The 15,358-nt window shown below is 44.1% G+C and overlaps 1 protein-coding gene across 1 annotated transcript in view; it reads left to right on the top strand.

Annotated features, from left to right (window-relative positions):
• The window catches only part of LOC129814260 (melanopsin-B-like), a 30,006-nt gene extending 15,168 nt beyond the window's left edge, over window positions 1-14,838 (top strand). Inside the window, exons 4-10 of the mRNA XM_055867270.1 lie at window positions 188-391; window positions 829-1,000; window positions 7,235-7,396; window positions 9,506-9,613; window positions 10,080-10,254; window positions 13,655-13,781; window positions 14,700-14,838. Of these exons, the coding sequence (XP_055723245.1) occupies window positions 188-391; window positions 829-1,000; window positions 7,235-7,396; window positions 9,506-9,613; window positions 10,080-10,254; window positions 13,655-13,781; window positions 14,700-14,737 (986 nt within the window). The 3' untranslated portion in view covers window positions 14,738-14,838. The remainder of the gene's footprint in view (window positions 1-187; window positions 392-828; window positions 1,001-7,234; window positions 7,397-9,505; window positions 9,614-10,079; window positions 10,255-13,654; window positions 13,782-14,699) is intronic.
• The last annotated feature ends 520 nt before the right edge of the window (window positions 14,839-15,358 follow it).

The following is a 15,358-nucleotide window of genomic DNA, read 5'->3' as shown; positions in this document are numbered from 1 at the left end:
CCGCATCAAATCAGTTGTCTTAATGGAAAGCTTCAGCTACTTTGGTATTTGGATCTGAATTACGCTATCCATGCAGAACAAAAAATACAAATCAAATTAATTGTGGAAATTCCATCTCTCTGCATCACTACTTTTCTATCCTGTGAGATTACTCAGCTTGTAAGATCTCTAAATGATTTCTGTACAGGGTGTAAGATGTACGCCTTCTGTGGGGCCTTATTTGGGATCACCTCCATGATCAACCTGCTGGCTATCTCCATTGACCGCTACATCGTCATCACCAAGCCCCTACAGGCCCTCCACTGGACCTCTAAACGCCGCACTTCCGTTGTCATCGTCATTGTCTGGCTCTACTCGCTGTCCTGGAGCCTGGCGCCTCTCCTTGGCTGGAGTGAGTTCCCTCCACTAGTGCCATCCTTTTGGGTGCCAGTTTTCTGACTGTTTCTGCTCTCTTGCCAATGTGTTAGGGAATAGTCATGCCATGTGCTAGACACTCACACATTTGCTAGACAATGACACTAATAGAGGTGGCAAGAGTCCAAACAGATCTCGGACCAGACTACCATCCTTTTATCTTATCTCTACAACGCTCTCACTTTCCCATCACTCTTCTTCGTCTCTCTACAGGTGCAATGATACAATAATCTCCTCTCTCTTTCTCAAACACTTGATCTCCAACCCTGACACTTACCCTGACCGCAGCCTTAATCCCAACCCTAACCCCAACTGGGACCCTAACCTTAATCCCAACCCTAACCCCAACTGGGACCCTAACCTTAACCCTAACCCCAACCCCAACACTAATCTTAACCCATTGTCCCTCACCAGGTTCTTATATCCCTGAGGGCCTGATGACCTCCTGTACGTGGGATTATGTGACCTCCACACCAGCCAATAGGAGTTACACTCTGATGCTATGCATCTTTGTGTTCTTCATCCCACTGGGCATCATCTCCTACTGCTACCTCTGCATGTTCCTGGCCATACGCACTGCCAGTAGGTAAGCAGATACATTCACACAACCATGCAGTGGTGGAAAAAGTACTCAGTTGTCATACTTGAGTAAAAGTAAAGATACCTTAAAAACCTCTTAAGGATCTGCCCCTTTTTTCAATTTTCGCCTAAAATGACATACCCAATTCTAACTGCCTGTAGCTCAGGATTTGAAGCAAGGATATGTATAACACTTTTAAGTTTATGGAAATGTAAAATGAATGTAGTATAATATAACACATTAGATCTGGTAAAAGATAATACAAATAAAAAAACATGCGCTTCTTCGTATTTTTTTGTACCATAGTCTTTGAAATGCAAGAGAAAGGCCATAATGTATTAATCCAGCCCAGGCGTAATTTAGATTTTGGCCACTGGATGGTAGCAGTGTATGTGGAACGTTTTAGACTGATCCAATGAACCATTGCATTTCTGTTCAAAACGTTGTATCAAGACTGCCCAAATATGCCTAATTGGTTTATTAAAACTTTTCAAGTTCATAACTGTGCAGTCTCCTCAAACAATAGTATGGTATTCTTTCACTGTAATAGCTAATGTTTATTGGACAGTGCAGTTAAATTAACAATAATTTAAGCTTTCTGCCAATATCAGATACAGTTGAAGTCGGAAGTTTACATACACTTAGGTTGGAGTTATTAAAATTCGTTTTTCAACCACTCCACACATTTCTTGTTAATAACAAACTATAGTTTTGGCAAGTCGGTTAGGACATCTACTTTGTTCATGACACAAGTCATTTTTCCAATAATTGTTCACAGACAGATTATTTCACTTATCACAATTCCAGTGGGTCAAAAGTTGACATACATAAAAAAGTTGACATACATTGTGCCTGTGCCCAAGAACACTAAGGTAACATGCCTAAATGACTACCGACCCGTAGCACTCATGTCTGTAGCCATGAGTGCTTTGAAAGGCTGGTCATGGCTCACATCAATACCATTATCCTGGAAACCCTAGACCCACTCCAATGTGCATACCTCCCCAAAAGATCCACAGATGATGCGATCTCTATTGCACTCCACACTGCCCTTTCCCACCTGGACAAAAGGAACACCTATGTGAAAATGCTATTCATTGACTACAGCTCAGCGTTTAACACAATAGTGCCCTCAAAGCTCATCAATAAGCTAAGGACCCTGGGACTAAACACCTCCCTCTGCAACTGGATCCTGGACTTCCTGAAGAGCCGCCCCCAGGTGGTTAGGGTAGGTAACAACACATCCGCCACACTGATCTTCAACACAGGGACCCCTCAGGGGTGCGTGCTCAGTCCTCTCCTGTACTCCCTGTTCACTCATGACTGCGTGGCCAGGCACGACTCCAACACCCTCATTAAGTTTGCCGATGACACAACAGTGGTAGGCCTGATCACCGACAACAACGAGACAGCCTATAGGGAGGTGGTCAGAGACCTGGCAATGTGGTGCCAGGACAAAAACCTCTCCTTCAACGTGATCAAGACCAAGGAGATGATTGTGGACTCCAGGAAAAAGAGGACCGAGTATGCCCCCATTCTCATTGACGGGGCTGTAGTGGAGCAGGTTGAGAGCTTCAAGATTCTTGGTGTCCACATCACCAACAAACGAACATTGTCCAAGCACACCAAGACAGTCGTGAAGAGGGCATAACAAAACCTATTCCCTCTCAGGAGACTGAAAAGATTTGGCTTGGGTCCTCAGATCCACAAAAGGTTCTACAGCTGCACCATCGAGAGCATCCTGACCGGTTGCATCACTGCCTGGAATGGCAACTGCTCGGCCTCCGACCGCAAGGCACTACAGAGGGTAGTGCAAACGGTCCAGTATATCACTGGGTACAAGCTTCCTGCCATCCAGGACCTCTATACCAGGCGGTGTCAGAGGACGGCCCTAAAAATTGTCAAAGACTCCAGCCACCCTAGTCATAGACTGTTTTCTCTGCTCCCGCACGGCAAGAGGTACCGAAGCGCCAAGTCTAGGTCCAAGAGGCAACTAAACAGCTTCTACACCCAAGCCATAAGACTCCTGAACATCTGATCAAATGGCTACTCAGACTATTTGCATTGTCCCCCCCCTCTTTTACACTGCTGCTACTCTCTGTTATTATCATCTATGCATAGTCACTTTAATAACTCTACCTACGTGTACATATTACCTCAACTAACCGGTGCCCCCGCACATTGACTCTGTACCGGTACCCTCTTGTATATAGTCTCGCTCTAGTTAATTTACTGCTGCTCTTAATTACTTGTTACTTTTATTTCTTATTCTTATCAGTATTTTTTAACGGCATTGGTGGTTAGGGACTCGTAAGTAAGCATTTCACTGTAAGGTCTACACCTGTTGTATTCGGTGCACGTGACTAATATCATTTAGTCACATTTGATTTATTAAACATAAGAATGAGTGTGAATTTGTCACAACCTGGCTTGTAGGAATTGACAAAAAACTCTTATAGGACCAAGGCACAAATAACAATAATTAATAATTTTGCTCGTTACATATAAAACCTTATTTGTTAATAAAATTAATAAAAAATTGTGAATAACTCACCACAGGTTAATGAGAAGGGTTTGCTTGAAAGGATGCACATAACTCTGCAATGTTGGGTTGTATTGGAGAGCATCTCAGTCTTAAATAATTGTCCACACAAAGTCTGTGCCTGTATTTAGTTTTCATGCTAGTGAGGGCCGAGAATCCACTCTCGCATAGGTACGTGGTTGCAAAGGGTATCAGTGTCTTAACAGCGCAATTTGCCAAGGCAAGAAACTCTGAGCGCAGCCCTATACAGAAATCTGGCAGTGACTTCTGATTAAATAAGAATTTCACAGAACCGCTTGTTGCAATTTCGATGAGGCTCTCTTGTTCAGACATCGGTAAGTGGACCGGAGACAGGGCATAAAAGGGATAACAAATCCAGTTGTTAGTGTTGTCTGTTTCGGGAAATCACCTGTGTAATTGCGCACCAAGCTCACTCAGGTGCTTCGCTATATCACATTTGACATTGTCCGTAAGCTTGAGTTCATTTGCACACAAAACATGTACAATGATGGAAAGACCTATGTGTTGTCCTTGTTAATGCAGATAGAGAAGAGCTCCAATTTCTTAATCTTTGCCACAATTTTGTTCCGTCACATTGAATATAGTTGCGGAGAGTCCCTGTAATCCTAGATTTAGATCATTCAGGGGAGAAAAACATCACCCAGATAGGCCAGTCATGTGAGAAACTTGAAGCTATACTTAATACTTTGTCCCTTGATAACCAGCACACTTATGTATGTCCATATCCTTTCATAATGCCCATATCATTGCATAATGCAGAAAATACATGAGAGTTCAGGGGCATTGCTTTAACAAAGTTAACCATTTTCACTGTAGTGTCCAAAACGTCTTTCAAGCTATCAGGCATTCCCTTGGCAGCAAGAGCCTCTCGGTGGATGCTGCAATGTACCCAAGTGGCATCGGGAGAAACTGCTTGCATGCGCGTTACCACTCCACTATGTCTTCCTGTCATGGCTTTTGTGCCTTCAGTACAGATACCAACACATCTCTACCACCAAAGTCCATTTGATGTCACAAAGCTGTCCAGTACTTTAAAAATATCCTCTCATGTTGTCCTGGTTTCCAGAGGTTTGCAGAAGAGGATGTCTTAATTGACCCCCCATAAACGTAACGGACCTATACCAGGAGCTGTGCCAGGCCCGCCACGTCTGTTGACTCATTCAGCTGTAACGCATAGAATTCACTGGCTTGTATGCGAAGCAGTAATTGTTTCAAAACATCTCCTGCCATATCACTGATGCATTGTGAAACAGTGTTGTTTGATGAAGGCATTGTATGTATAGTTTTTGGGCCTTTTCTCCCAGCATTGTCCCAGCCATAGCCGAGACAGCAGGAAGAATTAAGTCCTCCACAATAGCTTCACTGAAGCTGGAGACTCATTTTTTAAAATCTTACTCTTTATTAAACCAGGTAAGCTAGTTGAGAACAAGTTCTCATTTACAACTGCGACCTGGCCAAGATAAAGCAAAGCAGTACGACACAAACAACAGCACAGAGTTACACATGGAATAAACAAGCGTACAGTCACTAACACAATAGAAAAAAAGAAAGTCTATATACAGTGTGTGCAAATGGCGTGAGGAGGTAGGCAATAAATAGGCCATAGTAGCGAAGTAATTACAATTTAGCAGATTAACACTGGAGTGATACATGAGCAGATGATGATGTGCAGGTAGAGATACTGGTGTGCAAAAGAGGAGAAAAGTAAATAAAAACAACATGGGGATGAGGTAGGTAGATTGGGTGGGCTATTTACAGATGGACTATGTACAGCTGCAGCGATCGGTTAGCTGCTCAGATAACTGATGTTTAAAGTTAGTGAGGGAAATTTAAGTCTCCAGCTTCAGCGATTTTTGCAATTCGTTCCAGTCACTGGCAGCAGAGAACTGGAAGGAAAGGCGGCCAATGAGGTGTTGGCTTTGGGGATGACCAGTGGGATATACCTGCTGGAGCGCGTGCTACGGGTGGGTGTTGTTATCGTGACCAGTGAGCTGAGATAAGTCGGAGCTTTACCTATCATAGACTTATAGATGACCTGGGGCCAGTGGGTCTGTAGCGAGGACCAGCCGACGAGAGCATGCAGCTCGCAGTGGTGGGTGGTATAAGGGGCTTTGGTAACAAAACGAATGGCACTGTGATAGACTGCATCCAGTTTGCTGAGTAGAGTGTTGGAAGCTATTTTGTAGATGAAGTCGAGGATCGCTAACTTTAAGCATCAGCTGTCAGAACAGCTCACAGATCATTGCACCTGTACATAGCCCATCTGTAAATAGCCCATCCAACTACCTCATCCCCATATTGTTTTTTTTTTTTTTGCTCCTTTGCACCCCAGTATCTCTACTTGCGCATTCATCTTCTGCACGTCTATCACTCCAGTGTTTAATTGCTAAATTGTAATTACTTTGCCACTATGGCCTATTTATTGCCTTACCTCCCTAATCTTACCTCATTTGCACACATTGTATATACTGTAGATTTTTTTCTATTGTGTTATTGACTGTACGTTTGTTTATTCCATGTGTTGTTGTTTGTGTCGCACTGCTATGCTTTATCTTAGCCAGGTCGCAGTTGTAAATGAGAACTTGTTCTCAAATGGTCTACCTGGTTAAATAAAGGTTTAATAAATAAAAAAATGTTTAAAAAATTGGGCTTGCCTGTCCTAGCCACTCGGTAGCTTACCATATAAGACGCTTCTGGACCCTTTGTATTCATGGTATCTGTTGCTTTAATACATGTCTTACAACTCAAAAGTCATTTTTATTCTCGATCCAACAACTCCCGTGGCTTATTTTTCAATTTGTCATGTTTCGTTTCTAAATGTCTGCACAAGCGTGAAGGTTTCCCACAAGAGAGTAACAGTTAATGTGATTGGATGTTAATTATTTGACTAGGCTACCTGTATTTGACATTGTGTTGTTATTTCCCTGAACACTAGATGGTTTCATTTTATTTTGGGCAGTGAAACGAGGCTACTCAGGCGAGAGAAAAAAACTCATGCAAATGTATATTTTGGAAAATATAAATGTACTGTTTGAAAATGTGAAGATTTAAAAAAAAAACGACAGCATTGCGCGTACTACAGTTTGGGAATACCTGCTGTAGAGGTTAATAGAAAATGACTCACCCAGTAAAACACTACTTAAGTAAAAGTCTAAAAGTATTTGGTTATAAATTTAAGTATCAAAAGTAAATGTATGGAGTAAAAAGTTCATTATTTTCTTCATTATTTTCTTCAGGAATGTAGTGAAGTAAAATAGTAAAGTAAAGTACAGATACCCCAAAAAACGACTTAAGTAGTACTTCAAATGATTAGTGTTGAGAGAATGCCAAGAGTGTGCAAAGCTGTCATCAAGGCAAAGGGTGGTTACTTTGAAGAATCTCAAATATAAAATGTATTTGCATTTGTTTAACACTTTTTTGCTTACTACATGATTCAATGTGTTATTTCATAGTTTTGATGTCTTACTATTATTCTACAATGTAGAAAATAGTAAAATAAAGAAAAACCTTGAATGAGTAGGTGTGTCCAAACTTTTGAGTGGTACACACACACACACACACATACACACACGCGCACACACACACTCATATGCACACACACACAATCAAACACACATCCAGATGATGGGGTCCTCTGGCTGTCTGTCTTCCTCTGACATTCTCTCCATCTCCCACAGAGACATGGAGAAACTGGGCAGTCAGGTGAGGAAGTCCACCCTCATCCAGCAGCAGTCCATCAAGACAGAGTGGAAGCTGGCCAAGATCGCCTTTGTGGTCATCATCGTCTATGTGATGTCCTGGTCTCCCTACGCCTGCGTCACCCTCATCGCCTGGGCTGGGTAACTATGGAGTGGGGTTCAGTTCCCATATTCTTAAAGCGTTTCAGTAGAATTGCTGAACTAGGATAAGTTTATCCTGTTTTTAGAGCATGTTGAATAAGATTACATGGACATGGGGGAACTGATCCTTGATCAGCACTCGTACTCTGAAAAACGTTATGAATTACGCGCAAAGATCTACACTACATGGCCAAAAGTATGTTGACGCCTTCTCGTTGAACATCTCATTCCAAAGTCATGGGCATTAATATGGAGTTGGTCCCCCCCTTCGCTGCTATAACAGCCTCCACTCTTCTGGGAAGACTTTCCATTAGATGTTGGAACATTGCTGCGAGACTTGCTTCCATTCAGCCACAAGAGCATTAGTGAGATTGGGAACTGATGTTGGGCGATTAGGCTTGGCTCGCAGTCAGCGCTCCAATTAATCCCAAAGGTGTTCGATGGGGCTCTGTGGAGTCCAGTCAAGTTCTTCCACACCGATCTCAACAAACCATTTCTGTTTGGACCTTGCTTTGTTCAGGGCCTTCCCCAAACTGTTGCCACAAAGTTGGAAGCACAGAGTCGTCTAGAATGTCATTTTATTCTGTAGCAATAAGATTTCCCTTCACTGGAAATAATTTGCCTAGCCCTAATCATGAAAAACAGCCCCAGACCATTATTCCTACTCCACCAAACTTTACAGTTGGCACTATGCATTCGGGCAGGTAGCGTTCTCCTGGCATCTGCAAAACTCAGATTCGTCCATCGGACAGCCAGATGGTGAAGCGTAATTCATCACTCCAGAGAACGCATTTCTACTGCTCCAGAGTCCAATGGCAGTGAGCTTTACACCACTCCAGCCAACGCTTTGTATTTCGCATGGTGATCTTAGGCATGTGTGTAGCTGCTCGGCCATGGAAACCCATTTCATGAACAGTTATTGTGCTGACGTTGCTTCCAGAGGCAGTTTGGAACTTGGTAGTGAGTGTTGCAACAGAGGACAGATGATTTTTACGAGTTACGCGCTTCAGCACTTGCCGGACCTGTTCCGTGAGCTTGTGTGGCCTACCACTTCGCGTCTGAGCCGTTGTTACTCCTAGACATTTCCACTTCACAATAACAGCACTTACAGTTGACCGGGGCAGCTCTAGCAGGGCAGACATTTGATGAACTGTCTTTTTGAAAGTCACTGAGCTCTTCAGTACGGGCCATTCTACTGCCAGTGTTTGTCTATGGAGATTGAATGGCTGTGTGCTCGATTTTATACACCTGCCAGCAACGTGTGTGGCTGAAATAGCCGAATCCACTAATTTGAAAGGGTGACCATATACTTTTGGCCATGTAGTGTACTTGTTGAGACACTTAGGCAATGATTATAGTTCGAGGGCATGTGATCTGGGTATGAATGATCAGGAGGCATGAATAGGGGTTTTATCTGACTGTGTTGATTCAGATATGAAGCTGAGAATTTTTGTACTGCAGAACTTTAGGGTAATGCAGAAGAATCGGTGATACATTCTCTACGAAACTCACTCCAAATCCTCAGAGTAAGGCTGGGATTGGTTCCGAATATCAGGCACGTCTGTCGAAGAGGTGAGAGTCTGAGACAGACTGTTTTGGGAGTTTCGAAAACGTTGTTTCAAACAGAGACTGTTTGAAACAGATGGTTTTGAGAGTTGTCTATTGGCAGCGTCCTGTACGTACTGCAGCAGCTTGGTCATGAGTACACTGTTAAGGCCTTGCTCACACCTCCAGGAGAGTGGATGTGAAGAGATGAAGTGTAGTCTGTCGGAGAGAAAGGGATTATTAAGCATATGATTCCTCATGCTCACTTCGCGACAATTTTGGGCCACTGCCGAGCCATACAAATAGGCTGCACAGGAGCTACCTAGGCAGGCAGTGCAAACAGAGTGACCAAGGCACAGACGGGCAGGGACTGACCAACGCATGACTGACCATCCACAGACATACTGTACACACACATACAGTTAAGACTCCAATCGTATTGTTAGAGGGTGGAAACAGAGCAGAATGGAATACTGCCATGTGTCAGTAAAACCTGAAGGGTTCAGATAACTTGACATACCTGTGAGGCTTGTAGTGTCCTATTCATGTTCTCTCTCCTTTCAGCTATGGACGTGCCCTCAGCCCCTACTCCAAGGCCGTCCCTGCTGTCATTGCCAAAGCCTCAGCCATCTATAACCCTTTCATCTATGCCATCATCCACTCTAAGTACAGGTGAGTACAGTCATCTCAGTGTCTCCCTCCACTAGGGCACAACTCAAAACATCTTGGAAGAATCTCAGTTGCATAATCCTCGCGTCTTTTCATCTCTCATCTCGCCTCCTTCACAAAACGATTTGGAGGTAGAAGGTCAGAGGGGAGGGACCTCTAGCTTTCTCATACAATGGGTTTGAGAAGGAGGCGAGAAGAGAGGATGCAAGGAGTACGCAGTTGAGATTCTCCCCTAGTTATGTACTGTCCTAACCTGTCATAACCTAAGGTTTATTTTGGCAAGTTGCCCCCAGGGCTCCTTTGGTGTGATTGGGCTTGGCCATCCAGATGAGACTCTTGTAACAACTGACTTGTTAACTTACAACTGACTTAGGTGATGATGACAGTGGGGAGGGTTTGGTGTACTGCATGCTTGACATTCTATTATTCCTTCCCCTTTCCTTTCTCCTTTGTTGACTCTCCCATACAGAGACACTCTGGCAGAGAAGGTTCCCTGTCTGCACTTCCTGGCCCAACCCCACAGGAATGGCTGTATCTCTATGTCCAACAGCGAGTCCTCCTTCAGGGACCCTATGCTCAGCAGACAGTCCTCCACCTCCAAGACCAAGTTCCATAAAGTGTCCTCCATGTCCACCAGAGACACAGTGAGTTGTTGTGCTTACAGTACCAGTCAAAAGTTTGGACACACCACAACTATTTTATACATTGTAGAATAAGAGTGAAGACATCAAAACTAAAATATGAAATAACACATATGGAATCATGTAGTAACCAAAAATATATTTGAGATTTGAGATTCTTCAAAGTAGCCACCCTTTGACTTGATGACAGCTTTGCACACTCTTGGCATTCTCTCAACCAGCTTCATGAGGTAATCACCTGGAATGCATTTCAATTAACTGGGTTGCCATGTTAAAAGTTAATTTGTGGATTTTCTTTCCCTCTTAATGTGTTTGAGCCAATCAGTTGTGTTGTGACAATGTATGGGTGGTATACAGAAGATAGCCCTATTTGGTAAAAGACCAAGTCCATATTATGGCAAGAACAGCTTAAATAAGCAAGGAGAAATGACAGTCCATCATTACTATAAGACATGAAGGTCAGTCAATATGGAACGTTTCAAGAACTTTAAAGGGTTCCTCAAGTGCAGTCGCAAAAACCATCAAGCATGATGATGAAACTGGCTCTCATGAGGACCGCCACAGGAATAGAAGACCCAGAGTGACTTCTGCTGCAGAGGATACGTTCATTAGAGTTAACTGCACCTCAGATTGCAGCCCAAATAAATGCTTCACAGAGTTCAGAGGAGAACAGACACATCTCAACATAAACTTTTCAGAGGAGATTGTGTGAATCAGGCCTTCATGGTCAGTTTGCAGCAAAGAAACCACTACTAAAGGACACCAATAAGAAGAAGAGACTTGCTTGGGCCAAGAAACATTAGACCGGTGAAAATCTGTCCTTTAGTTTGATGAGTGCAAATCTTTGATTTTTGGTACCAACCATCGTGTCTTTGTGAGACGCAGAGTAGGTGAATGGATGATCTCCTTATGTATAGTTCCCACCGTGAAGCATGGAGGAGGAGGTATGATGGTGCGTGGGTGCTTTGCTGGTAACACTGTTTGTGATTTATTTAGAATTCAAGGCACACTTAACCAGCATGGCTACCACAGCATTCTGCAGCGATACGCCATCCCATCTGGTTTGTGCTTAGTTGGACTATCATTTGTTTTTCAACAGGACAATGAACCAACACACCTCCAGGCTGTGTAAGGGCTATTTGACCAAGAAGGAGGGTGATGGAGTACTGCATCAAATTATATGGTCTCCACAATCACTTGACCTACCCAATTGAAATGGTTTGGGATGAGTTGGACCGCAGAGTGAAGGAAAAGCAGCCAACAAGTGCTCAGCATATGTGGGAACTCCTTCAAGACTGTTGGAAAAGCATTTCTCATGAAGCTGGTTGAGAGAATGCCAAGAGTGTGCAAGGCTGTCATCAAGGCAAAGGGTGGCTACTTTGAAGAATCTCAAACATAAAATATATGTTGATTTGTTTAACACTTTTTTGGTTACTACATGATTCCATGTGTGTCATGTCATAGTTTTGATGTCTTCACTATTATTCTACAATGTAGAAAAGTCTTGAATGAGTAGGTGTGTCCAAACTTTTGACTGGTACTGTGTATACTGTATATAACTTTTTTAACAATATCACAAGACATATACCATATGTTGTCGCAGTATTTAAGTCTGATCTCCAAATCTGTTTAAGACTTTGTGTTATGCATCGTTGGTATAACCAGTTGCGTCATGCACCCCCAAATATAAGGGGGCACAAAATATGTGAGGATGGCTGGCGAGTGGGGCTAGGCCCCTTGTCTGTAAGTTGAAGAATGTTGCTTTGTTTTATACCTGAAACAGATTTTCCATGCAATCTAGAGCCATAATCATTACGTTAAATTCTATGTCAAAAATATATTTGTTTTTTTCTGAATATCTAAGCATACCTCTTGACCTGTTTGTATCCTCCTGACTGGTGGTTCTTTTAAAAATAAAATAAATATGCTTCTGTGCATCTCTGCTAAAATCTCGGTAAAAGATTGAAGGACATGTGAGTCTTATTCAGGACATTAAGTTGTTGCTTGCTTTTCTCAAGTTTACCAACCTTGCCAGCAGGCATGCCAGCTAAGATAGTTAGACAAGCTAGCTACTCTAACTTGATTGATAGCCTGAAATGGCCTTTTGGTAGCTAGTTATGAGATTGGGAGATTGGGAACCTATCTGGGCTAGCTAAAGACAAAGTTGCTAAGTGGCTAGTACTATTACAGAGAAAAAACAAACAATTTATTTATTTATTTATTGTTAAAAAATAAAAGGACAAATCTGAGGGGACACGTGCCCCTGTGCCCCTATGGGCATAACACACAATAACTTCACTATGTGTTTACACGCTGGATTGGAGATCAGCTGCTGAGTGAGGACAAAGTCAAAAAAAACTTCTGGGGCTGAGACACAAACTCCCTGACACATCCCAGGGCTCTTTGCTAACTGGCTGTCACACACAGGCGTCCAAGCACACAGCAATAACTTTGCTATGTGTACATGCTGGATTAGAGCTCAGCTGCTGAGTGAATAACTGGCTAACACACAGCAGCACACCAGGAGCTGTTGGTCTGATGATCTCTCTATCGAGGTTCTGTGTGTTTGATGTGGGAGGCCCATGGGGAGAGATCTGTAGGGGAAATAGGTGTCCCTTCACATTACCTCTGAGCCCTTTCAGAGCTGTGTGCCCAGTGTCTACTGGTCTAGGGAGGGGTAGCAGGGCCCACGTGCCATGGGCAGGCTCAGCACTTTTATGGCTGCCGGTTCCATTTTAGACCTTCTGCAAGTGCTTAGTCCACACAAACACAACTAAACAGTAGGATGTCCATATCCTGGACCTCCTACAGTTGTGTCCAAACACAAAGGATTTACCCAATAATCCCCTTCCAATTTTCGAGTTTTCAGTGATCTAGGCATACTTTCTTGAAACTGAATGTACAGCTACATTACATATACTGACCAGGAGCTGACTTGGACCTGGATGACTTGGCTGACTTGGACCTGGCTGACTTGGCTGACTTGGACCTGGATGACTTGGCTGACTTGGACCTGGCTGACTTGGACCTGGCTGACTTGGACCTGGCTGACTTGGACCTGGCTGACTTGGCTGACTTGGACCTGGCTGACTTGGACCTGGCTGACTTGGACCTGGCTGACTTGGACCTGGCTGACTTGGCTGACTTGGACCTGGCTGACTTGGACCTGGCTGACTTGGCTGACTTGGACCTGGCTGACTTGGCTGACTTGGACCTGGATGACTTGGCTGACTTGGACCTGGCTGACTTGGACCTGGCTGACTTGGACCTGGATGACTTGGCTGACTTGGACCTGGCTGACTTGGCTGACTTGGACCTGGATGACTTGGCTGACTTGGACCTGGATGACTTGGCTGACTTGGACCTGGCTGACTTGGACCTGTGTTGTGTGTAACTTTCACAGCAGGTGTGGAGCGACGTGGAGCTGGACCCCTTCGACCAGCAGAACCAGACTCTGAGAATCAGCCACTCCTCTGGAGCTCTGAGAGTGAAGGAGTGCAGACAGTCAGCCCAGCAGCAGGCAGAAAAAGGTAAGATACGTGTTCAATTCAAATCAAATCAAACTTTATTTGTCACATGCCCCGAATACAACAAGTGTAGACCTTACCATGAAATGCTTACTTACAAGCCCTTAACCAACAGTGCAGTTCAAGAAAGAGTTAAGAAAATATTTTGCAAATAAACTAAAGTAAAAAATTATAAAAAGTAACACAATAAGATTACAATAACCAGGTTATATACAGGGGGTACAGGTACTGAGTCAATGTGCGGGGGTACAGGTTAGTTGAGGTAATTTGTGCATGTAGGTAGGGGTGAAGTGACTATGCATAGATAATAAACAGAGAGTAGCAGCAGTGTACAAAACAAATGGAGGAGGGGGGTGTCAATGTAAATAGTTCGGTGGCCATTTAATTAATTGTTCAGCATTCTTATGGCTTGGGGGTAGAACCTGTTAAGGAGCTTTTTGGTCCTAGACTTGGCGCTCCGGTACCACTTGTCGTGTGGTAGCAGAGAAAACAGTCTATGACTTGATTGACTGGAGTCTCTGACAAGTTTTTGGGCCTTCCTCTGGCACCGCCTAGTATATAGGTCCTAGGTGGCAGGAAGCTTGGCCCAAGTGATGTACAGTGCCGTACACACTACCATCTGTAGTGCCTTACGGTCAGATGCCGAGCAGTTGCCATACCAGGCGGTGATGCAACAGGTCAGAATGCTCTTGATGGTGCAGCTGTAGAACTTTTTGAGGATCCGAGGACCCATGACAAATCTTTTCAGTCTCCTGAGGGGGAAAAGGTGTTGTCGTGCCCTCTTAACGTGCCCTCTCTTGCCAGGAGTGAGTTGGTGGTTAGAACCTTTCTAAATATTAGCTAATTAAAAGTGATGACGATGGTAAAAATGTCATTCACTGCCCATTTATTTGGTGCTCTAATAGTGTTTGTCTCCGTCAGGCTGCCGTCCCCGAGAGGGGCTCACTGAGCAGCTGTGACCACGACCTGGTGTCTGAATCTGTGACCAGGGAGGAGGCTGGGGAGGGGTGGCAGGAGGAGGAGAAGACCCAGGAGAGAGCCCCGCCAGTCAGCTCAGGAGGAGGTGGAGGAGCCCCCCCCCCCCCCCCCCCTCCCCCGCGCCTCCTCACCCCCCAGGTCCGCCAGCACCCTGAACAACAACAAACACAGAGACTCTGCAGTTCCACACATCATTAGCCCCTCGTCAGAGACGACAGGGCACTATAAGGGGGAGGAGCATGGAGCACAGACCCGTGAGGAGAACATGCTACTGGGCCCGCAGAGCTTAAACTGCTCCAATGAACTGCTGGAGTTGGTTGAAAAGTTCCTCTCCTGAAACCCCCCTGGGGAGGCTGTCTGAAGGCGTTGCTGTATGCATGATGTGTGGATGTGGTACTCTCACAATATTGTACAATACAGACGATAGAGAGCAAGTGACGATTGTCATGGTCCAAGAAGGTTATACTTATATGAAATACAATCAGCTGTAAACAGAATCACCTTTAATCACTACTGTTCTTCAGTCGCAACTCTCTGTGTGTAGCCAATCAGCTTCTAATGCTTTCACAACTGTCAGAGTATGTGTAATCTACTGTATGATC

The sequence above is a fragment of the Salvelinus fontinalis genome, chromosome 2 (assembly GCF_029448725.1).
Source record: "Salvelinus fontinalis isolate EN_2023a chromosome 2, ASM2944872v1, whole genome shotgun sequence".
Classification (NCBI taxonomy): domain Eukaryota; kingdom Metazoa; phylum Chordata; class Actinopteri; order Salmoniformes; family Salmonidae; genus Salvelinus; species Salvelinus fontinalis.
This window is presented reverse-complemented; position numbering and strand designations above follow the sequence as displayed.